The sequence below is a fragment of the Camelus ferus genome, chromosome 25 (assembly GCF_009834535.1).
Source record: "Camelus ferus isolate YT-003-E chromosome 25, BCGSAC_Cfer_1.0, whole genome shotgun sequence".
Lineage (NCBI taxonomy): Eukaryota > Metazoa > Chordata > Mammalia > Artiodactyla > Camelidae > Camelus > Camelus ferus.
The window spans coordinates 27,801,211-27,827,396 of NC_045720.1; the positions used below are offsets into that span (position 1 = coordinate 27,801,211).

The 26,186-nt window shown below is 32.3% G+C and overlaps 2 protein-coding genes across 25 annotated transcripts in view; both read right to left on the bottom strand.

Moving 5' to 3' along the window:
- Nucleotides 1-26,186, bottom strand: part of RIMS2 (regulating synaptic membrane exocytosis 2) — a 489,839-nt gene that overhangs the window by 214,208 nt on the left and 249,445 nt on the right. For all 24 annotated transcript variants that reach the window (XM_032468081.1, XM_032468080.1, XM_032468083.1 and 21 more), the window contains 2 exons: nt 25,671-25,842; nt 23,374-23,527 (listed from right to left, as the gene is read on the bottom strand). In XM_032468081.1, coding sequence (XP_032323972.1) covers nt 23,374-23,527; nt 25,671-25,842 — 326 coding nt within the window. The remainder of the gene's footprint in view (nt 1-23,373; nt 23,528-25,670; nt 25,843-26,186) is intronic.
- Nucleotides 3,682-5,795, bottom strand: LOC102516556 (UPF0488 protein C8orf33 homolog). Its single transcript, XM_032467539.1, is given in 3 exon segments — nt 3,682-4,904; nt 4,906-5,362; nt 5,716-5,795. Coding segments are annotated over 3 exon segments (750 nt in total). The 3' UTR covers nt 3,682-4,691.

Below are 26,186 nucleotides of genomic sequence, written 5' to 3' on the forward strand. Positions count from 1 at the left end.
TATTCATATCTTAGATCTTTCTTCTTTGCTTTGCCTTTTAAATTTTAGATTCAGGTTATAAAACTGTGTAAAAACATCCTATTGGGATTTGGTTTGAAATGCACTGAATCAATACATCAATTTGGGGAGAACTATCACATCGTTTTATTAGCCATGAACATGGCATTCTCTCCATTTACATTTTCTTTAAGATCTTTCTATGAAATTTTTAACTGTGGCCACTCAAATTTTCTACATTTGTTAGATTTATCATTTGTATCTTATCATTTCTATTGTTATTAGAAATATTGTTAAAATTATGTTTCCTAAACCTAGTTGCTCATAAAAAGAAATGCAGTTTTATTGTAAAATAATGTTAACAAACCACCTTATTAAAGTCTTTCTTTTCCTTTTACTTCTAATAATTTTATTATGGTTTAATTTGTATTTGCCTATGTAGACAATCTTTCTTCCCAATCCTAATGCCTTTTTTCTCTTTCTCTTGTCTTTCTATGCTGATAAGCATAATGCTGGAAAGGAGTCAAGAAATTTTACATTTGTTTTTAAATTATGATTTTGAATAGAAATTTTCTAATCTTTCCCTATTAAAAATATCTGATGAATTTACATTTTATCAGATTGAGAAAGGTCTCATAATTTCTGTGGTATTTCATTAAGGAGTTTTGCAGTTTTACTTACAATTGATTTTGACATGTTAAGAATTTGTGTAAGGTTACAAAAAAAAATCTGTTCTTTGACATTTTCAGTTTTAGAACTCATCTATGAAATTATCATAGTCTGGTGTTTCCCTTGTGGAAATATTTTACATTACTAATTCCCCTTTTCAGTAGCTGTAGAATGAGTTATTGATTCAAGGTCTAGTAAATTATATTTTTTATAGGAATTTGTTCACTTTAAGTTTCCAAAACATTGTTTGCTACAGTGTTGTAAATTTTAATTTATAATCTATTTTCTGATATACCGATTATGTCTCCATTTGAATACTAACTATACTTTCTTTTTATCCTATCAATAAATTTCACTACAGGTTTATTTTGTTATTCATCTAAAGGACTGACTTTTGGGCTCCATAATCCTATCAATTAGAAATTTGTTTCTTATTTTATTAATTTTGTTCTTGTTTTTAGGATTTCTTTCCTTCTACTTTTATTTCACTATTCTTTCCCTAAACTCAAACTGGATGAGTACATTGTAATTTTAAGCCTTTAAATATTTTATTAACATAAGCATCCCCTCTTTGAGGATTTCTTTGCAATACACAAATATTTGTAGGTAGCATATTCATTAAAGTTCAGTTCTTGGTATTTTATTCTTGGGTCTATAAGATATTTACCATACTTCATTAAATCTAAGCTACTACTGACTGAATAATCCCTGACAATTGCAGAGATAATAGATCTTGAAAATATGTTTATGAGAATATATGTCTATTTTTTAAATTTGTCAAATGTATGGTATAATTTATCTCTTTTTAAAAAATTGACACAGCAACACTAGTTGAAGAAAACAGCCTACATCACATCAATGTTTTTAAATTTGTCAAAAAATGAAATTATTAAATAGTACATTAATAATTCTTATGTTTTATGGATATGAGAGAATATGAATTCACTAATTGTTATGTTCAGAATTCTTTATTTGACTCTGAGATTAAATTTATTAATTGTGTTATTTGGTTACTTTGTATCTTCCCTAAATTTTTGTTTGCTTGACCAATAAATGATCGACAGAAAATTATATTGGGGTCTCCTACAATAGTGGTAAATTTGTTGAATTTTCTCTCTAGTTTTACTTCAATGCTTATTGAAGTTATTTATTTATATATGCAAGTATAAAATTATTTCAACAGATGTAAAAAATCATTTGAGAAAGTTTAACTCACATTCATGATAAACTGTCTCAGCAAACTAGTAAGAAGCCTTCCTCAAACTGATAACAAGCATCTACAGAAAACCTACAGCTAACATAACTTAAGTATGAATTATAGAATACATTCCCCTTGGCAGAAAGAATAAGTCAACGATGTTCACTCCCACCCCTTCTATTCAACACTGAACTTGCATGACGATAAAATACAGCAAGGGAAATAAATGAAAGGCATACAGATTAGAAAGCAAGACATAACATGATTATGTAAATTAACAATCTCAAGGAAGCTATAAAAAAACTTATTAAGACTAACCAGTGAATTTAGCAAGATTCCAGGATACATAGTCAACATACAAAAAGGAACTGTAATTCTAGAGGATAACAATGAACAACTAAAATTATTCTCAAAACCACTGTCATTTACAAGAATATCCAAACACACAAAATACTTAGGAATACATTTAACAAAAAGTGTGCAAAACATGAATGTCCCAAACAACAAAACACCACTGTATTAGTTTCCTATGGCGGCTGTAACAAAGTACCACCAACACTGTGTAGCTTAAAACAACAGAAATGTATTGTCTCACAGTTCTGGAGGGTAGAAGTCCACCAACAGGGGGCCAGCAGTGCCATGCTCATTCTGACGTCCCTAGGGAAGAATGCTTCCTTGTTTCTTCTGGCTTCTGGTGTTTGCCCGCAATCTTTGGCATTCTTTCACTTGTAGGTGCATCACTACATTCACATAGTCATCTTCTCCTTGAATGTCTTCAGACTGTCTTCCCTCTGTGAATGTCTATCTCTGTGTCCAAATTTCCCCTTTTAATAAGGTCACCAGCCATATTGGATTAGGCCCTATCCTTATGGCCTCAAAAATGAAAACTTGAATACCTCTGTAATGACTCTACTTCCATATAAAGTCACATACTGATTAATATTTCAACATATATTTTTTTGGGGGGGACGCAATTCAACTCATAAAAACTGCTGAAAATTAGAGAAATTTTAAATAAATGGAGAAAATGTTTCTGCAAAGTTGGAAGCCAGAAAATATTATAACATTCTCAGGATGCTAAGAAAATATAAAAGTCACTCTAGAATTTTATAGCTAAGCTATCCATCAGAAATGAAGAAATAAAAATATACTCAGAAAAATCAAAGCCCGTTTCCAGTTCTTCACTGAAAGAACTTCTTAAAAAAGTACTTCAAAATAGAGAAATTTATCCCAGAACAAAGGGATGAAAAAAAAAAAATAGAGCAAAGAGAGTTGTAAAAATTGAGATAAATCTAAACAAACAATGAATGAACAAAATGACAATAAATATAATAATTACTAACTTGGAAGCAGAGGCAAAATTCTGGCAGTAATATGTTAAGTGGTAGAGGAGAGGTTGTAAATCAGATTTTTAAACTTATTTATGGTTTGGGGAAAAAGGTAGAGATGTTAATATTACTTTGTTAAGGGTGCAAGTTATAATTTCAATAGTAACTACTAAAAGAATAGAGATAAAAATAAAAAGCGGAGTGCACAGAATATGTTAGAAAAAATAATTTATCTACATGCATTTGTTTGTGTATGTATAGAATATCTCTGCAAAAATATAGAAACTACTATCAGTGGTTCATTCGAGGAAGGAGAACTAGATGTTTGAAAACTGTGGTGGGGGGTAAAAGATTTTTTTTAACTATATACACCTTAAATTTATACCATGTAAATATATTACTTAATTTAAAATTAGTAGCAAAACTTTTACACATTTCATCTGTAAATAAAAAGCATTCATATTCTCTGTTTGCTGGGAGTATGTTCTATTTTTTTTTTTAGGCTGTGCATTTATTTCATTCGACAGTTGCTAACGTACACAACTTTAATTTTGTTTAACAGTATCTCCCAAAATAAACTTTATTGCCTCCCCAAGAAAAAGTATTCTAAACAAAGATAAAATGCAGGGCATGGTCAGGAAAACATATGTGACTGGAAAATCCTTTGTTAAGACAGCAGAAATATCAACGTGGTGCCTCAGCGGACATCACACAATGCAGTCAGACAAAAATCTCATTAAAAAGACCCACTCATATCAAATAAAGCGTTCTAAGTAGCTAGCTGAATATTCTTAAAGACTATAGACTGTCAACTTTCAATTTGCAAACACAAGCAATTCTGAATTTTTTCACAAAACAGAATTCTGAATTTTTCATACAACAGAAGACACAAGATACATCAAAATGTTGAAATATCAGACTCTGTTGCCCCGAGTTCATACCCCTGCTCCTCCCTTGAGTGGAACCCAGTTACTCTTATCTAAGTTTCAGGAGGAAGCTGCATAGAGAAAAGCACAAAAACTGATTAGAACAGACTAGGGTCCAAGACTGCAGAATATATGTCTTCCAGCCCACCTTGAGCCTTAGTACACGTTCATTGTAATGTATTAGCATGCTAAACGACACACCCAACAGAATCATGCCTGGTTGACAATTCCCATGACAACAACCCAAAACTCCCATACAAGGACTGAAAAGGAGTTGCATCAGTGCCAGGTCCAACCACATCCCTGTTAAGACAAGAATATTCCTCCCACTCTTTACAATTTCCACCCACCACATCCTGGCCAGACCCCTTCACCCCCTGCCCCTGCCCCTTTACTTCGACCCTCCAGTATAGTTGGAGTCTCCAAGTGAATTGGGTCAACACAAGATTCAGTGACCAGCCAGGGACAGACCAATCCCACATCTGTCTGACAAAGCATCCCTGGAAAAGCTCTGCACTCAAGACAAACCCCTCTACCACCTGCGAAGGGGGACTGTCCTGGATGGGGAAGAGGCTAAAAGAAGTTGAACCTGAACTCTTCATGAGGAGTGTCTAGGATATCCTTGGCTCCCCTTGCTAGATGAGGCCTGCAGACCTTTCGGCTCTTCCTTCTGGTGGCCTCACCTACAGGCTGCACCTGGGCCGAGTGGTCTGCGGTCCTGAGAGCCCGCAGGGCCTCGCGCCACTCAGCTTCCATCTGAGCCCTGTAGTCTCCAAACAAGGAGCGCCATCAGCTGCCTCTTCCAGGGCAGGGGGGTTCTTTGGCTGCTCAGGGTTCGGATTGACCCGAGAGCTTGCTCTTTCTGCTTAGGGTTGGGTCTCTGCGTCTTCAGCCCCAACTCCAGCTGCTCCACGCACCAGGCCAGTTCCCGGGCCAGCTGCTCTGCCTGGGCCTCAGCGCTTAGCGGGGCTTCCTCTGCAGCGGGCTTCTCTGAGGCCTTCCCGCCTACATTCGCCACAGAGGCCCCATTCCGGTTTTTCTTCTTCTTATGTTTCTTGGCCCTGGAGGCGGCGTCACTGCACGTAGGCTGCCCTAAGCGGAGACAGACTGGATGGAACCTTACAGTTGAAGGACTCGGGACCCGGGGTCTGCAGGGTGCGCGGGCAGTACTTGGCCCTGGAGCTTCCAGTCCCCTGGGAATATGTTCTGTTAATTCAAATTGGTCAACTGTGTAGTTCAAATTTCTGGGAGATTATTACTGTGACTGTGGCTTTAAAATTTCTCTTTTCAATCGTTTTTGGTTTTAAAAATAGGTATGATATAACCAAGTCTAGGATTTTCGATGCACCTCTGGCTCTTGCTGGTTCTCCTCCTGCAGCTTCTTCCAGGCCTTCACCAAGCACACTGGCAGATGCATGCAAAGGACACCAGCTTCGTCTGCAGATCACCCACAGAATCAGGGTTAGAGGGAGTAAGAGACGGACACAAGTTCTAGTTTGTCCTCATGGGCTCTAGTTTTCCTTGATTTTCCTAGTTTTCATGCATTTTTTTCCTTCCCAAGCTGACCCATGACAGACAGTGACTTCAGGACCAATACTGGATGAACAGTCTTCCAGACTTTTCACTAGCTCCCCTCTGTTGCCTCTGGCAAGTGACTTCCTCAGATTCTTCAATCATACTCTTACAAAATTTCTTACAAAGAAATCCTAGCTTATCCCGTAATTTTGTCAAGTTTAATCTTTATAATAAATCTCTTATCCCACCTCTAATAGTGCTTCAGCTTCCTGACTGAACCTTAACTTGCATAGTATTTAAATTCTTAATCTATCGAGAGTTAGTTTTCTTATAGATGTTGCAAGACTGGATTTAATTTAATCTATTTTCTTTTATGGATAATAGTTTTTTTTTCTCCAGCTCTCTAATTAAATTGCCTATTTTCCACTCTTCGTCTGACATGTTATTTTGAATCCTTATCTAAGACAGTCTCATAAGAAACTCTACTTTTGGGCTCTCTACCTATTCTACTGATTGATGTATTTTCATACCAGTTGCATACAGTGTCAAATATATTAAATGCTGATATCTAATAAAAGAATTCCCTCCTCCTTACTCTTATAAGAAGCTTTCTAGCTCTTCTTGGCCCTTTAGTTCTTTATACAGTTAGAATCTGCCCATCAGTTTCCATAAAGATACCTGATACAACTGGAACTGAATTGAATCTAAAAGACAAATAGGGGAAATTGACAATAATGTTGAGTCTTCCAATCAATGGTTATGGCATATATTCATTTATTTAGGTGTTTTTAATGTTTCTCTAAAAAAGTTGTAAACTTTTTCATATGGTTATTTCACACAACTTTTGTTGTATTTATTCCTACGTATTTTATATTCTTTGTTACTATTGTAAATTACATCTTTTAAAAGTCATTCTGTTTGATACTAGTATACAGAAACGTAATTGATGTATATATTAATCTTATGTACTGTTTTCTTGATAAAACATAATTTGTCTATAGATTCTTTCCGAAGTTTGAGGTAAACAATCATATCATTTGCAAATAATAATTTTATTTCTTTCTTTAAATCCTTAATGTTTTTAAATTCTTACCTTATTGCACTAAGACCTCCACTACATTCTCTTGTGTGGGTTTTTAAAAAAATAATTCTATCATTGGCCATTTAAGGTGAGAGCTCTTGTAGATATTTAATAGATATTCTATCAAGTTGCAGAAGTTCTTTTCTAATTCATAATTTCCTAATAGATATGATTATGAATTTATGCTGAATTCTTTCAAATGTTTTTTATTCATTATTGAAAATAAGCAAGTTTTTTTTCTTTAATCTATAAATGTGTTTGATCACATTAATAGATTTTATAAAACTTTTGGAATTGATTTGCTGTTTGTTTAACCTTTTTGGTCATCTATATTTAGGAGTGAAATGGACCTATAAATCTTTCTTGGAATGGCTTTGTAGACTTAAGGTACAAAAGTTATGTTCATCTTGTAAATGAGTTCAGAAATACTCTTACTTTATGTATATTATATGCTAGAGTTTTATTAGATTAAGATAACCTGTTAAAATTTAGTATACATAACTTGTTAAAAATCTGTTTTCCTTGTAAAGTAAAAAGAGCTTTACCTTAACTTTCAACATATTAATAACATTTGTGGTTATAGGAATGTTCAAATTTTTGTTTCTCACTAAGTCAGTTTTAATAAATATTCTTTATCTAAGAATGTCCATATTATGTCATATTTTCAAAGTTATTGGCATATGCTTATAGATGGAGTTTTATTAACCTAATTGAACTTATTATAATACCAACTTTATCTGAAGCTATCTCTTTTTTTACACTATTTGTGCCAAATCTGTTCTTGATATCAGTTTTCAGAATATTATCTATGCAGTTTTTTTCTTTTGTTAGTTTTCTATTTCATTCATGACCTTGATTTCTTAGAACTGTATATAAATGGACTTATACAGTACGTATTCCTTTTGTCTGTTGTCTTTCACTCAGTATAATTATTCTGAGATTCATCTATGTTATAATGGATATCAATAGTCCATTCTTTTCTCTTGATGAGTAATATCTCACTTAATTTCTATACTACAGTTTGTTTTTCCATTTTCCAGTTGAGTGGCATTTGGGTTGTTTGGCTATTACAAATGAAACTACAAAAAACATTCATGTAAAAGTTGTACAGATATATGCTTTCACTTTGGTAAATACCTAGAAGTGGAATGGCTGTGTTATATGGAAGATGTATGTTTAACTTTTTTAGAAACTGCCAAAGTATTTTCCAAAGAGGCTGTAACATTTTACATTTCCACAAACAATGTCTGAGAGTTTTAGTCACTTCTGATCATCCTCAACACGTAATATAGACAGTCTTTTTCATTTTAGCCACTCTAGTTAACTTTTGTGGATGGTGTGAAATGAGTTCTAAAATAATCTTTTAGCATGTGGATATTCAATTGTCCCTGCACTATCGGTTAAAATGATGATTCTTCCCTCACCGGAGTGCCTTGGCACCTTTGTTGAAAATCAACTTACCATAAATGTAAGGGTTTATTTTTGAATTTTAAATTAGGTTCCATTTATTTGTAGGTTTATCATTATGCCATCACGACAATATCGTGCTGACTGTAGCTTTTTGGTTTTGAAATTAGGAGGTATAAGACTTCCAAATTTTTTTTTTGGCTGTTCTGAATCCTATGCATTTCCATATAAATTTCAAGATCAGCTTATTAATTTCACCAAAAAATCCTGCTTTGATTTTAATATGGACTGTATTGACTCTGTAGACCAATTTGTCAGAGAACTGCCATCTTAATAATTTTGAGTCTTCCAATCCATGATTGTGGAATATCTCTCAACTTATATAAACTGTCCATTAATTTTGTTCAGCAATTTTTTATGATTTCTTTAGTATGCAAGTTTGCACTTATTTTTGAAATTTATTCACGAGTATTTAAAATGTTTTCATTCTTTTACAACTGATAATATTTTAAATTTCCTTTTCAAAATGTTAGTGGCTAGCATATAAAAGACAATTGACTTTGTATATTGTTCTTGTATCTTGGAACCTTGCTGATATTATTTATTAGCTTTAGTAGTTTTCTGCGGATTCTTTATAATTTTCTTCATATAGAATCATGTCATCTGTGTATAAAAAGTTTCACTTCTTCCATTCCATCTAAATGCCTTTTATTTATTTTTCTTGCTCGACTATTTTAACTAGAGTCCCCAGGGCACTGCTGAATAGAAATGCTAAGAGCAGACATTCTTGGCTAGTTCCCAATTAAGGGAAAGGCTTTCACTCTTTTACAACTGAAAATGGTGCCAGCTGTAGGTTTTCGTAGGGTCTCTTTATCTGGTTGAGGAAGTTCCCTCAATTCCAACCTTGTTGACTTTTATTGTGAATCAGTGTTGGATTTTGTCATAGCTTTTTCATCTCTTCATACGATCACATGGCTTTGGTTCTTTTCTCTAGTAATATGCTGAATTATTCATTATTTTTAGTTCGTTAAACCAACTTTACATTAATAGGATAAATCCTTCTCGGTTATTAGTGTATGATCTTTTTTACATTTTGCTGGATTTGATTTACTAATAATTCATTGAGCATTTTTGTGTTTATATTCATGGATATTGGTCTGCAGTTTTTCTGATTTGCTCCCTCTCTCTTCCCCCAGCAAGAAATATCTAAGGCAGCAGTGAAGCCCTTGCCCCCTTCCTCAGGCCTGGACATACACAGGGACTGTCTCTTTTGGACTGACTGCCAGCTAACTCCAACCTCCTGATGTAAAGACACACATCTGGACCCATGCAAGGGCTGAATATGGGGTGAATATAACGTCCTAGCTTCTGATGGGGTTGGGGCCTCAGCCAAGACACCCCCAAAAACCCTAGAAGGGAAGCTGGCTGTTGGATAGGACAAGAAAAAGCTGCTCTTTCAGAAAACCTCCCATTAAAACAATTTATTTTATCACTGAAAAAAAAGATGTTATGTTTCTCTGGCTTTGGTATCAGGATAATATTGGCCTTATGGAATCAACTGGAGTATACTTCCTTCTCTTTTTTTTCCTCACAGAATTTGAGAAGGATTGGTTGGTTGTTTTTTTTTTTCAATACATTTCATATAATTCACTGAATTCATCATCAGAGAAGCCACTGAGCCTAGGCGTTTCTTTGTGGGAAGATTTTCATTACTGATTCAGCTTCCATTTATTCAGATTTTTTGGATCAGTTTCTGTAATTTATGACTTTCTAGAAATTTGCCCATTTCATCCATGTTGTTTAACTTCATGGTATAAAGGTGTCCATTATATTCCTATGTGATTCCCCAAAGTATTCCCATAGTAATCCTTTTAATTTCTGTTAAATTGGTAATGATTTCAAATGCATTTCAGTAATTTTCTTGTCTTTTCTGTCTTGGTCAATTTTGTCTCTCTTCTCTTGGTAAATTTTGTTGAGCTTTTCAAAACACCATAGTTGGTTTTATTTTTGTTTTGTTGTTGTGTTTTAAAAAATTAATACAGTGTAACAATCTCTAGAATTTTTCTCCATGTAATTTGAAACCTAATTATTACATGTTTAAATGTTGAGGATTGGTATGTTCTCTTGTTCTATTTATCCCTTTGTAATTATAAAATGACCTTTATCACTGGTAATACTCTGCTCTAAAATTTAATTTGTCTGATACAAATATAGGTAATCCACATGTCTATTAATTGGTATCAATGTGTTATATCTCTTCCATCCTTTTCCATTAAATCTCTTTGTATTTTTATATTTAAAATGGATTTCTTGTAGGCAGTCTATAGCTGATTTTTGACTTTTAAAAATATCCTATTTGACAACGTATGGCTTTTAACTGGGGGTATTTTGACTATTTAAATTTAATGTGATAATTGATTTGGTTGGGTCATACCTATCAACTTGTTATTTATTTTCTACTTGTCCCATCTGTTCTTTGTTCCATTTTTCCTCTTGTTCTGTATTCTTTTGGATGAAATGTATATTTTTTTCTATTCTGTTGGCTTTTAGGCTAAAACTCTTTGTGGTTTCAGGGCTTAGAGTATACTTATTTAACTTATTAACAGTCTCCTTTCAATTCATATAAAACTTATCATATAGTATTCATGTAAAAAACACAAGTCATAAACTTCTATTTTTCCTCTCTTAATCTTTGTGCTGCTGATGTCATATATTTCAATTTAACATACATTGCAAACCCTATACTATATTGCTACTTGTTTTAACAGTCAATTATATTTAAAGGGATTTAAACAATAAAAAACATATATTTACCAATGAAGTTACCATTTCTGGTATTCCTTATTCTTTTATATATACCCATATTTTTTATCTCTATCTGGTATCCTTATTCTTCTGCTCGAAGGCCCTTCTTTAACATTTGTTGTAGTGCATGTCTTCTGTTAATGAGACCTTTTAGTGGGTGAATGTTTGAAAGTCTTTATTTTGCCTTCATTTTTGAAAGATGAATGGCTATAGATTCTAGACTGACATCTTTTTCTTTGTGTAATTGCACTGTCTCCAATAAAAAAATCTATAGTCATCTTTACCTTTATTCCTCAGTTATGTATTGAGTTTGCTTTCTCTGGATGCTGTAAAATTTTCTATTAATTTTTAAAGAATTTAATTCTAATATGCCTTGGTATGTTAGTCATGTTTCTTGTGCTTAGAGTTCAGTGAACTTCCTGGCTATGTGAGTTTATGGTTTTCATCAAATCTGAACAATTTTCAGCCATTATTTCTTCAATATTTGTGTCTTTTCCCCCTCTCTTCTCCTGCAGCGACTTAAATTACCTGTGTATTAGGCAGTTTCAAGTTGCCCATACATCACAGATATTCCATTATTTTTTTAAATTCTCTTTTCTATTTATGCTATACTTTGGATAGTGTCTATTGTTAATCTTCAAGCTCACTAATGTTATTCTCTGAATGTTTATCATTAATGCCATTTAGTATACTTTCATTTCACATGTTGTAGTTTTTCATTTCTAGATGTTTGATTTGGATCCATTTATATCTTCCATGTCTCTACTTAACATTTTGAACATATGGAATACACTTCTGTAACTGTCTAATATCCTTGTCTACTAATTATAACATCTATATCAATTCTTGTTTAGAGTGATTTATGTCCTTTTTATGGGTCATTTTTTTTTTCTTCCCTGCATGCCTGGTAATTTTTAATCAGATGCCAGCCATTGTGAATTTTTATTCCTATAAATATTCTTAAGTTTTCTCCTGCATGGAGTTGCTTACTTAGAAACATTTTAATCTGTTCAGTTCTTGCTTAAAAAAAATTTTTTTAATGTGATACAGTGTTTAGGGGTAAATATTCTCCATTACTGAGGCCAGACACTTCTACATATTCAGCACAATGTCCTGTGAAATCTGATGTTTCTCGACTCACTAGAAAAAACAGACACTATTCTCAGGTAATATTACCTCTAATCCTTTTAGATGATTCTTTCCCCAGCCTTGAGTAGATTCCACACTCACTGATCAATACTCAGCTGAAGCCTTGAGAGGGACCCTCTGCAGATCTTTGAATTCTCTCTCTGCACAGTTCTCTCCTTTCCAGTAGTCCATTCTGTGAACTCTAGCCTTCAGTCTTCCTGAATTCAGCTCCATGTCCCTAATTCCGTGTTAGGGAAGTCCGTAGGTTCCATTTGAGTTTCTCCCCCCTATGCTGTATGCAGGAAAGCCTCTTAAAGAGGGGTAGGCAAAGGCAATTTTAGTGTTCAACTCATTTGTTTCCCTTCTCTTAGTAATTACTGTCCTTAGCTGCCTGATATCCAGTGTTATTCAAACAACTGTTTCATAAATTTGTCCATTTTCATTGTTGTTTAAAGTAGGAAGGAAAGTCCAGTCCCTTTTACTCCACCATGGCTGTGGAAGCCTTCCTCAGTGGGGGTGAAACTTCACCGTGCTAGTCCTGAGATTTTTTAATAATTTCTTTCTAATTTTATTCAAGAAGGTAATTTTTTAAAACGTAAAAGTTCATTAGAAGAAACATATTTTAAAATATTGTCCTTACTAACATTGTTAAAACCAAGGAAAGTCCAGTGAGTTAAAAAACTCAAAATCAGTTTAAATATCTTGACATATACCCCTGGCATGTGTGAATTTAAAGATCATAATACATTGGAGAAATAAAACTGAATCTATTTAGTTTTCCTTGGAAGAGATGACAAAATGGTAAATTGATGGAAACTACAGCAAACATGGCAGTTTTAATTATTTAATTCAACACACTTAGAATTTTTAACACTATCCCTCCATAAGTCAAAAAATTAAGAATTGTATCCATATAAATTCAAAAGTTCTGAAACACTGCATGTGATAATACAATACATACTAAAACACTTTATTGATGAAATAATACTATACCAAAGGAGACAAGATTAGACACACTGAGATCATTAATCACTATATTTTAACAAATGGTTTTTAATACCAAAATAAGAAAAATGTCAACATGGAGATACTGGAAAAGCTCTATAGGTAGAAAAAATAAGTTAGTGACACTTTGTTTAGCAGTTTGACGTATGCACAGTAGCCAGACAAAGCACAAAACAACAAACCAATTAAACTGTGCATATGAATACATGCAGTAAACACTGTGCATGCTAAAATTTACCTGAATTATATGAACATAAGCCTTTATCTGGAAAAAAAAATGTTAACATGTCAAAAAAATTAAATAAAATCTTTATATGCAAAAGTGATATTAAAATCTAATTTCAGCTTTGCATTACAGACTGTACTTTAACATTTTCATTTAAAACTTTAAAAGGCCATACTAATTCAGAATAAAATAATAGGGAAGACATATCATATCTGAATTAGTAAAAATTCAAATTATAAATGTTAGTAGAAATTTTGATTAAATGAAACAATTATAGGCTAAGAGAGAAGCACAAATTAGTAAGAAAAAGTACATAAAATCAAAAATTAATAAGGCCTGCCCTGCATACTAATGGTTATCAATTCTATTTTACACTATGGGGCCATATAACATACTATGAAATGTAAGAAATAATTGTTACACACAGAAATTTGGCACGTGAGTAACCATTGTGCACTGGGACACGTCAGTGAAGCTCAATAAGGAGTGAAAATTAGTGGGTCTTTCCTGAATGTTGCCCCATTTTAGAACCCCTGTTGAGACCTGGGAGTAGGTAAGGAAAAAATAATAATGACAGATATTTGACTAGGAACATAGGTACCTAAGAGTCAGATTAAGTAGAATTTTTTTTAAAAAAGTGTACTTCACATACAAATTTGTGACTAAGAGTTTTGCTTGCTACCTAAGTATAATGTATCTTTGGATCAATCACAATATCAAGTATCATAAATATAACAGGTAACTAATTATCTGTTGATGCAATTAAAATACTGTAGATTTCAAAAGAAAGGAAGAAAGGGAGAAAAAAAGAAAACCAAAAATAAATAATGAGTCAAATATTAAGCAAAATTTACAAGAAATTACATTAAATGTAAGTGTATAAATTATCCCATTAAAAGATAAATCTTGTCAGAATGGATTTAAGAGCAAATTTACATTGTTTTTAAAAGACAAATCTTAAATATAAGGACACAGAGAGGTGGAAAATAAAAAGATTGAGAAATATATACCATACAAAAACATTAACAATATAAAAAAGCAGATGCAGCAATAGTAACATCAGACAAAGCAGGTCTTAGGAAAAAACATTCCTAGATAAAGAGACACTATGTAATGACAAAATTATCAGTCTCTTAGGAAAAATATAACAGTTTTAGATTTAGCACCTAATAACATAACTTCAAAATATATAAAGCAAACAGTGACAAAATTAAAAGGAGAGAAGTCCACAATCACAGATGGAGATTTTAACATACCTCTCTCAGTAACTGATGGAATAATCAGATGAAAAATCAGAAAATTTGAACAACAAAACTAATAAACCTGATAAACTTGACAAATGTAGAGCATGTACCAAACTATGACAAATTAAATATTCCTTCCAAGAACATCTAACAAAACTGATTACATGCAGCACCACAAAGTAAACAACTAATTTTTTTGGTTGGGGGTGGGCAGGGGAGATAATTAGGCTCATTTATTTATTTAATGGAGGTACCAGGGATTAAGACCAGAAGACCATGCACTCTACCACTGAGCTACATCCTCCCCCAAAAACAACTAATTTTAAAGATTCCAAATTATTCAGAAAATATACTCCGACAAGAGGGTAATTATGCTAGATGTCAATATTAAAAAAAAAACCTAGAAAATCCCTAGAGTTTGGAAATCTAACAATATATACCTAAATAATCCACAGGTAAATGGAAGTACAACAATATTATCATGCCACATTAAAAATTATCTACATATTCTTCTGAACAAATGAGGAGAAACAAACAAAATAAACTTAAGGAATGTAAAGGAGAGAAACAATAAGAATAAGGAGAAAAATTAATGGAAAAGAAAAGCAAACATACAGCCTAGAAAGTAAACAAAAAAAAATGTTTACTGTTTGAAAGACTAGTAAAATTGATAGCTCATTAGCAAGTCTGACCAAAAACAAAAAAAGAGAAGGAACAAATTACCCAAATCAAGGAAAAGACAACATCACTACACATTCAAAAAACATTAAATAAATAAAAGATGCTATTATGAACAATTTGATACAAATATTTTTAAATTAGGAGACATGTTCAAATTCCAAGAAAAATCCAATTTAACAAAACTGACACAAGAAATAAATTTGGAATAGTTCTAAATCTAGTAGAGAAACAGAAATTGTAATTCAAAACCTACACACAGAGGAACTGCCAACCCTGATGACACAAATGTGAACAGTTCTATACACATACAGAAAAAGGAATACCAATAATGTACATATTCTTTCAAACAACAGAAAATGAGGGTATACTTCCAAACACATTTTATGAGGCCAGAAAAACACTGAAATCAAGCTTGACAAAGATATCACAAAAAGGGAAAATAAAAAACATCAAATAGAAAAAGAGAAACATTTCCTAACACTTTTTATGAAGCCAGCAAAACACTAATAACAAAAGCAAATAAAAACGTTACAAAAACAAAAAAAGACACTCTTTCTTTCTCTCATGAATATAGATGCAAAAATTCTACACATTTAACAAACTGAATCCAGAGATAGTTAAAATGATAATGCATCATGATAGCTGAGTTTATTAAAGGAATGTAAGATAATTTTAACATTTAAAATCAATACAATTTACCACATTAGTAGAATAAAAGAGAAATATCATATGGTTAAATCCATGTGTACAGAACAAAAAACTGATACAACTCAACATCCATTCATGATTTTAAAATTTCATCAAACTAGGAAGAAACATAGACCTTCTTGAATCTCATTAAAATCTTACAGCAAATATCAAATATAATGGGGAAATATTTAAAGCTTTTCCCAAGGAATGGGAAACTGAACATGGATGCCAACTTCTACTCAAAAATATCACTTCCACTCGGTATTTTATTGTAGAATTTTGTCAAAGTATTAAGTAAGAAAAAGAAAAGTACAACAATTTTAAAAGACAAAAAATTGTCATTATTCATAAATGACACATGTTGTTAAATCAAAATTCAAAATAATGTAAGGAAAAGTTATTAGGATTCATTTAAAAAGAATAATAAATTTTATTTATGTATACCAGCATCAGTGAAATCAAATTCCTAGTTACAGATCTAATAAACAAAACCTCTTCTCTAAAACCCATTGAAGTATCATTCAGAAAAATATCAGATTCACACAGTGGAATTCTCCCCACCCCATGAAGAGATTTCACTTCTCCCCAAACTGATCAATGTAATTTGCATCAAAATCTGAAAAGGGTATTAGTGGAAAAAGATCATTTGATACTCAATCTATTTGTTAGTGCAAAAGGTTAAAAATAGTATCAACAATTTTGAAGATGAAGAACAAAGCTGGGTTAATTATAATACCAGATATCACAATTATTTTATAGCTATAGTAATCAAGATAATTTGGTATTAGCACAAGAATAGAAAAAGTGCCTAACTGAAAGGAATAGAGATCAGAAATTTAACCACATGTATGTGGCCTTTTCAAATGTGCTGGATCAAGTGAATACGTATAGGATTAAGAATGAGTTTTGATCTCTACCTTACATATGTAAAAAAATTAATTCCAGATAAACTGTAGATTTAATGAGAAGAGCAAAGCACTATTCTAGAAGAAAACATAGGAATGTATCACTATGATCTTGAAGAAAAGATTTTTTAAATATAAGTCACACTGAAAAAAGCACTACTCCTGAAGAAAAAATTGAAAGTTAAAATACATTAACATTTCAAATTTTTGTTGCTCAAAAGATCCCATCAAAGAGTGGAAAGGCAAGCCACAGAGTGGAATACAGTTGGAATATATATATCCAATAAATAATTCAAACGTGTAATTTAGAAAACAAAACATTTATAAATCAATAATAAAAGAAAGAATTTGAAAGAAAAATGGGCAGGAAATTTGACTAGGCTCTATAAAATAGGTATCTAAATGGTCAATTAACCTAAGAAAAGGTTATTAGAAAAACATAAATTAAAGCCACAATGAGATAATAATGCACACCCACTTGAATGGGTGGGTAAAAAGCACCAAAAATACCAAAAATGAAGTAAGTATGTAGAGAAACTCAAACTCTCAGTCACTGCTGTAGGAAGTAAAAATCTGTACAGTTTTGAGAAACTATTTAACAGTACCTACTGCAAGTGAATGTATGTATAGACTATTTCCCCGTCTATTACTAGGTATGTCCATAGCAAAAATGAACACATATGATTACCAAAAGGCATGTACAAGAATGTTCATATAAGCACTCCTAGGAATAACTGAAATCTGAAAGCAAGTTATCAATTGTAGATTTTCTTATTTAAGGAAATAATTTGATTCCCGAAGCTAGTGATTTTGGCTAAACACATATACATCAGAACCTTCTTAGAAGGCTACTAATAAATAACACTGTCAAAACTTGTATATAGTTTAAATCAGACTTTAAAGCCAAGATAAGCAACTCCATTGTCAAGTTATTACCTCTGACCAAGGCATAAGAATTCACTTAAGACAAATAGCTTTCATAACCAATCTAAAAATTGGATATATTGGTGTATATTTATAGAAAAAAACTATTATGTAGCAATGAAAATAAACTAGTTATATGCAACAATATTGATGACTCTCACAACTAGTGGTAAGAAAAAAAGCCAGATGTTAAAGCGTAATATTGTGTAATCTCATTTCTATAAAATTCATATATGTGTAAGTATTCCACTTTTATGAAGTTAAAAACAAGCAAAAGTATTCTATGGTTTTTGAAGCCAGCACGGTTGTTACTTGACAGGGGAAGTAATTACTGGAAGAGAGCAACAGAGAGGCTGGTAGGATGCTAGTGATATTTTATTTCTTGATGTGGGTGCTAGTAACACAGTGTGGTGCTTCATCAAAATTTACCCGGCAGTATATCTAGGATTTACATACATTTCTGTGTGAATTCTATACTTCACTAAAAAGTTTACTTTAAAATGTAGAGTTCAGCCTCTGAGAATGGCAGAGTAGCTTATATTGGGCTAACTCTCCTGCTTTTAATAATTCTAAATTCTGGGAAAAAATTTTAACAACAACAACAAAAAAACTGTTTAAAGACACCAGAGAGCAAATGAAGGTGGAAATTGGTAATATGACCCTGGAAATAAGAAAAATACCTATTAAACCAACCAGTTTTCCCCTAAGGGTCATCCCAATTTGGTTCACTGCAGAGGAATTACACTCAAAAAACAAAAACTTCAGTCTTACAAGGTCAGAGGTCAGAATTCAAAAGTCAGAATTCAGAGTTGTGAAAGCAGCTCTCACAGGGGGAAATCCTGGAAAGGAGGGAGCCAGAGAAGGAGGAAACCCAAAATTTACACTCAACAGTCCCTCAAATCCTTGCCTGAATTGTAAAATGCAGAGAGAAAAGCAAGAAACCGAGCAGAAAGCCACAGCTGAAAGGCTAAAAGAGCAGCAAGGAGACTTTAGCAGGCTCCTGATGTTCAGGATACAGTCTGGAGTTTGAGTCCCATTATATCATAGGTTTTAAGCAATATCTTGAACTTTGTTTATAGTTCAAACCTTATACAAAGCAACCACAAACTAAACTAAGAACTATATCTTAGAACTATGAAAAGAACCAAAAGGGAACCAAAATAAAAACAACCTAACACGTCTTCCATTGGTTTTGGGTGATCCTTCAGTAATTTCACTGTCTGCTAAAATGAAATGCAATATTCTTCAAAATCCGGAGTCTCTATAATGTGTTAAACACAATGTCCAGTACACAAGAACATTAGTAGATAAATACATAGAAGGTGATCCATAATCAAAGGAAAAGAGAGAAATATTAGTAAGCCCACAGGAGACTTAAGATGGAATTAGAAACTTTGAGATTTGTGAATGTTAACCACTCTATATAAATAGATAAAAAATAAATTTCTTCTGTATAGCACAGGGAACTATATTCAATATCTTGAAATAAACTTTAATGAAAAAGAATCTGAAAACAAGCATATGTGTGTGTGTGTGTGTGTATATATGCTATATATATACACATATATATATATATGCATAACTGGGACATTATGCTGTTTACCAGAAATTGATGTGTTGTAAATGACTATACTTCAATTAAATAAATAAATGAAATAAGTAAATATAATAGATATATTAAAGAATTTATAGGCTTATATATGAGAATAAATATATATTATTATATTATAAATAGATACTATGTATGCAGACATAAATATTTATAACCACATATAGGTGTATGTATAATCCTATAAATTATTTAATGTATCTACATATACCTACACATATTTATATACACATACACACATATAATAAAGCAAGGGGAATTTCAGGTAAGACACAGAAACTTCTAAGAAAACTACATGTAAAGCTTAAAATGAAAACCACTATATATTTAATAAGACAATTCATAGTATGGTTTTTGCAGAAAATTGGACACTGTAGAGGAAAAGTATCAGTCAACTGGAAGACAGGTGAATAAAAATAATCAAAACTGAAGAAAAGAGAAAAAAATATTAAAAAAAAAAAAACCAGACTCAATAACCTGTGGAAAAATGTCAAGAGGTCTTTATACATGTAACTGCCATCCAAGAAGGAGATGGGTAACACAACAGTGCAAAGAATTGGAAGAAATATTAGCTCCAAATCTCCACATTATAGAAAACAGTTTAAATCCTGAGAAACTATAATTATGAAATCATGTCTCTTTTATCATATACCTTTCAACAGCATCATTTTAGTTTTGTCTCATGATTTGTTTCCATTCACTTTTCTTTGAAGACTTGTGGTCATGGGGCTGAATTAAAGTATTGTAGATATAATGTTTTCTATTTTAAAAAGTGAAAGGGGTGATAATATTATTCTTCACTAAGAATTAATATTTGTTTGAGATAAGTCTGGATGATGTGAGAGAAAAAAATGTAGCATCAAATTAAAGAGAACTCTGACTGGATCTTTATGGTTCAAATTATGACAAGAACTGTTAACAGATATCAAGGAATAAATAAATATGAAAAGGAAGAGTTTTACCTTGAGATACTGTAAAACTTTAACTGAATAACAGATAAGAATATAACAATAAAAGTGTAAATATTAAAATATACTTTCCAAAACAATCTCTTTATATTCTGGGAAAGTAATGAATAGTTTCTCATCAATGAATCAAAAATTAAATTATGTGAATATGTGAGATATTTTGCCATCTAAAAAAGCAACCTCACTTCTCGATTGATGCATTTTAATTATTTGAATTCATAGCTTCAGTCTTGCTGACACATTTTCAAAAATGCTTAATCAATCACTCTTTGAAATATGCACTGCTCTTCCCATTGCACTACTTCCTTTGGTGATATCAAAACAGCAATGTCTATGAAGGGACTGGGCAAGAGCAGCCTGAAGAAAAAATGTTGTAGGAAATGTTGATACTTCCTCACTAAAATCTTGAATTCACATAGCTTAATTTCTTTCAGACTTTTGAGCAATGAGCATGTAATCATTGCTATAGATTTTTTATACATACAGCCTCCTTATTTTGCCATGTGCAGGAATAGTGGTATAAGAGGACATCTATTTCAAATACTTCTACCAGTGTCTTAATTTGGGAAATCATTCAAAGGTTATAGTAATCAAAGTTGTCTGGACTCCATCTCAAAAAGATTTTTTCAGAGTATTTAACTAACCACAGATACATGAAACAATTATTTTTAGAATGGTTTTTATACATTAATAAATGACGTTACTTATATCTGTTTAATGAAGTACTGCTTTGAATCATTTGAATCTACAAATTTAAAACAGGAAATCATCAGTGGAAAGAACAGAATCCTAACATTATCATTTACTCATTTTATGTATCAGTAAATGTCCATGTACAGTTAATTAGTTCATAGCCTCAGAATGCTATTCATAAGCCTCAGAGATTGAATTACCAAAACATCTTATTATATTATGTGGCTGTAGGGAATAAATAAGAATATTTAATATCACACATTTTTGATGGCTAACTATTCATACATATATGTTGCATCATGTTAATCATCATGATCTTTGACAATTTAAACATACTTATAAATAAATGCAATATTTACTTCTCCATGGAGAAAACCCCCAAAAAAGGTTCTTGTCATCAATAAAACTCTAAAATCATTAATACACATACTTTGCTAATACCCTAACTTGAACCTATCATTGACGAGCAACATATACTTAGTCAATGGTAATGTCTTGAACTTTCTGATTATTCCTGAGTGTTACTTCCTAGTCTTTTATGCATGTGTACATGTTTTTACCTATCTTTAGGCCTATACATTGCTAATAAATTGTGGTAACATTTTAGGTTAAAACACCAAATTTAGTCATATATTTGAACACTGTAATTTTATTAGAGGTTAATTGGTAGTTAGTGACTAGACTCACACAGTACAACATGGAGCTATTATATTTCCCCTGGGTAAATTTAATATTATTAATGATTAAGTAACAGAAGAGAATGGAAAATATAAAAGCTGCAAAACTGATTAAACTAAATTAACTGCATGAAAATCCATGATTTATACAGCTACCTAGAAAGTACTCTATTCTCATTGTTCTTCACATGTACTCTTCTTAGCTAGGGAGGAAAAAATAATGCAAATCACAGATTTAAGAGTTTCAGATATTGAGAGTAATCCAACCCACTCCTTATTGCAGTAACAACAGAAGTAAACAGAGAAGAGGTCAATCCTTTAAGAAAGTAGCTAACATTAGTAGCTTTACTTGAATAAACAAACTATTAAAAATTAATAGAAAATGAATTATACTAGGAACCTTCATGTAGTAACCCAGTATCCTGTACTGTAATTAGAGAATGTATTGAGTAGATTACAGTGGCCAGAGAGAGCAGCCACTCTAATTTACTCCACAGAAAGTTCACGGTAGTGTAATTACGACAAAGGCTGTTGTACTGGCAACTGCAGATAAGGGTGGGTGGGTGTTTACTCTGTGGGGAAGCTGAAAAACTAGATGCCCTCCATGTCGTAAGAGACTGTATCTAATAAAATAAAAAATCAGTCAATAGAGAGATCATTTTTTAAAAAGGAGTGAAGATAATTCTCTAGGCTTTCCTGTGCCTAACTATTCCTTAAGACCAAGGCTTTGCTCTAATTCTTTATTCGACAAACAGCCTTCTGATGTGTAACTTAGCCCTCTATTCAGCAGAAGGGTGTGATCCATTTAGACAAGAGTCATTTGTTATGTGGCCAGGTATACTTTTCATGATTGATGCCATGATAACATGGCATTCAATCTTATAAATTTACATTTCTGAAATTTCGCTAAGGTCAATCAGTTCTCCATTACTCAACAAAAATGTTGCTAAACTTGACACATAATGGCTCCACGAAGTTAAAACTATCCCATGAATACTGGGTCCAAAGCAAAAAGTACCCACTTCACCTTTCAATAACAGATTCATCAGGAAAAAGTTGTAGGAACAACAAACGAACGATCAATGCCACTTTTCAGTGTGGAAAACATTTCTGAGTTTCCCTCAAGATTCTCTGGATTGATCTAGTTTGTAGTTTGGACTATGCATAATTCAGGGTAAAATGCAAACACTGATGATGATGTTAACAACAACAACAACAGTTTATATTCCTGAGATTAACTCTTAGAACCATCCTATAATGTAAGTATTATTATTTCCACTTTCTAAATGAGGAGAGTGAAACAGAGAGATGACCTATCTCAAGTCATAGAACTCTTAAGAGAGAGAATTAAAATTTAAAGTTGGATTTGTCTCAGTAATATTCATGGTCATGGGTTTAACCACTATGCTACATATTCAGATATCTACAGCTATATGACCAAATTCTACTGTATTAGCTGTCTGATTCCTATATTTAAGATTCTAAGAGCTAACTGTGCTTCATTTTGGTTATACTATGATGAGTGAATACTACAAGCACACAGTTTAGTGTATCAAGCAATTTTAAAGCTTCAATAATAGCTATTCAAATACTAACAGATGCCTGTTAATACTTGTAGTGGTATCTTCAAATTCTATGTCATATACACCATCCAAGATAATTCAATAAATGTATGATAAATTTTACTGGGAACTTACTTTGCAACCTCCGTGTCGGGCTCTCTCCGTGGAGCTGTCGTCGTGACATGTATGGAGAAGGGTGGGGGAGTGGCAATGAAGAAACATCATGGGTCTGAAGTTTGTACCAATGTGGCTCATCATCTAATAGTGCTGTTTCTAATTCAATTAAAATCTACAAAGGCAAGAGACAAAGGACTGTTTTACAACAATAATACAGAAGTTCTCTTCAATGGCTTCATTGTAATAATAATAATTAAAATAGTCATGCTGTTAGGTCAAAAGCAAGGTTATGCTGCCAAATTGCCCATGTGTTTGATGATAACTAAATAAAAGATAAATATTTATAACTTCTTATTGATTTAATAGCTTTAAATATCTTAGACATTTATTTTGTAGACCCTTGACCAACTATCTACTAGAGGCTGTTAAATATGCCTTTACATAAATAACACTTATTACTGAAAATCCATAACAATAACTAATATATGTATACTATCATAGTTTAAAAAGGATTTTCGTTTACATCCATTTAACCTTTACAAACTCTTAAATGGGCAGATAAAAACAAATTAGAAGTGCTTACTGTGTGTTAAGAACTATGTCATATGTTATCTCAATTCTCAGAAAAAAACTACTAGTTTGGTCTTATTATTCAGCTTTCACAGATAAGGATACCAAGGCTAAACAAGGTTTAAAAACTTGCTTTAAGTTCACACCACTGGTAAGTGAAAGAGGTGTAATATGAATCAAAGTCTATCTTACTTAAAACTCTGTGTTTAACATACCAAGCTGCTAAGGATTAAAACCAAGAAAGAAAAAAAAATAGATTTTTAATATGAACCATATTATGATTGGATTTTACAATATGACTATTTAATAAATTTACAAAGGAAATTGTCTATAGAAATAAAGTGATTCTTTTTATTTTCTTTTAAAGTCATGTACAAGTATGACAGTGTCTGTGTCAATGCAGATGGGAACTGTTACATAATGATAAACCACTATTTAGCCACGGGCGGTAGAGGAGCAAAATAACCAAGTTACTCTTCATCCTTCCTAAATTTTACCTAGTCATTTTCAAAATTGTGAGCGCTGCGTTCTAAATGTCTACACACACATAGAGATGCACACACACATATTTAATACACATTCTAGCCCTGAGTTGCATACTTCTATCAGTCCCACTTGATTGAAGAGGAAACTAAAGCACAAATATATTAAATAATTTGCTCAAGGACTAAGGCCTCGGAGCAGCAGTGTCAAGAATGCAGAACCAGGCAGCTAGAGCCAATCTCTGCTCCTAGTAACCATGTTAACCTTCCCAACTGGTTTACCACTCTTTGACTCCTTAACTAATAACACTCAGTTTAGTATTTTTATAGATTGTTGTTTTTCCTGTGATATTACCATTTAACTTACTCAGGAAAACTAACCACACTGAAAAAAGACTGAAAGCAATCATCTTGGTACGTTAATGGTGGGAGAACTGCCTCTCCGCTTGCCCTCTCCAAATCATTCCCCACATTCTAGCTGGAAATAATTTTTTCAAGTACAAATGCAATCAAATCATTCTCTTTTTAAAACCTGTCATTTGTTCTCATTATCCACAGAATTAAATCCAAACTCTTAATTATGATATATTAAGGGACATAATCTGATGTCAGTTTACCTCTCAAGTCTCATTTCTTATCACTTTCTCTTCCAATTTCAGTGCAGCTGTCCAAGACCTCCGCAACCCTAGTATCTTGTTATTCCCGGTGCAGGAACGTAACTCCCCTTGACTGCTAAATTCCACTTTCTCTGTGGAGCCTTCCTTGGACCACTTCCCCTCTCCTGCACAGCAATTACGTATTCCTATTGCACTTTCCCTGGAAGAGCATCTGCCACACTACGTTTAACTGTTCCCTCACTTGTGTATATCCCCACTGGATTGTAAATTCCTTAAATAAAGGTATATGCCTTATTCACCTTTGAAGACTCAGTCCTTAGCGCATTATAGATACAGTACTAGGTTTAAAAATATCCATGAATAAATCATTCAATTACTATTGGTACAATCTCTTTGGTAAACTAAAATGATATACACATACTATAAAGACATCAATAAGTTTTGTCTTAAAGCAGCAGCTAAATTCATTCTGTTAAAGAAATTGTTTTTTTTTTCAAATATTCAAAACAGATTTTTTTCAGATATTCAAAATATAAAATTTTACTGATAAAATATAAAATTATGAAATTTTATAAAATTTTAGTCATATAAACAGAAGTATTGAGGATGACATGAATAGTCTAAGCTTTAATATAGTTCTAGATACCTCTCCTAAGAATTCACTCTCTTCCTCGCGAACTCGAGCTTGATCCCAGAGGGTAATCTCCAGCATTCGCTCTCGAAATTCCCTTCGGTGGACTGGAGAGTAAATGAATGTTTGGTTCCATTTGGGTTCCAATGTTTTCTTTACTGTTTTAGTTCTTCTCTTGTTTTTATCACTATGAAAAAGATAAGAATATATGAACTTACATAAATATTTTAACTTTTGCCCTAAAAATAATTCATTTAAAATTTCTCAGCAAAGAAGTCAAGTTTTCCCACAAATGTATCACACATTAAAAATATTATAATCTTTAAAATTACTATTAAAATTTATAAGGCATATAATTATACCACTTTATGACTTAAGGATAGCAATATTTCAATAAATCTGGAAAATTTCCACGATAGATAATTTAAAACTTAATCTTTCTCAAAATCTAAGTAAAACCAGATTGAAGAATCTTAACTCTAATTTTTTTAAAAACACATTGCCCTATTGGAAACCTTCAAAATGGCAATT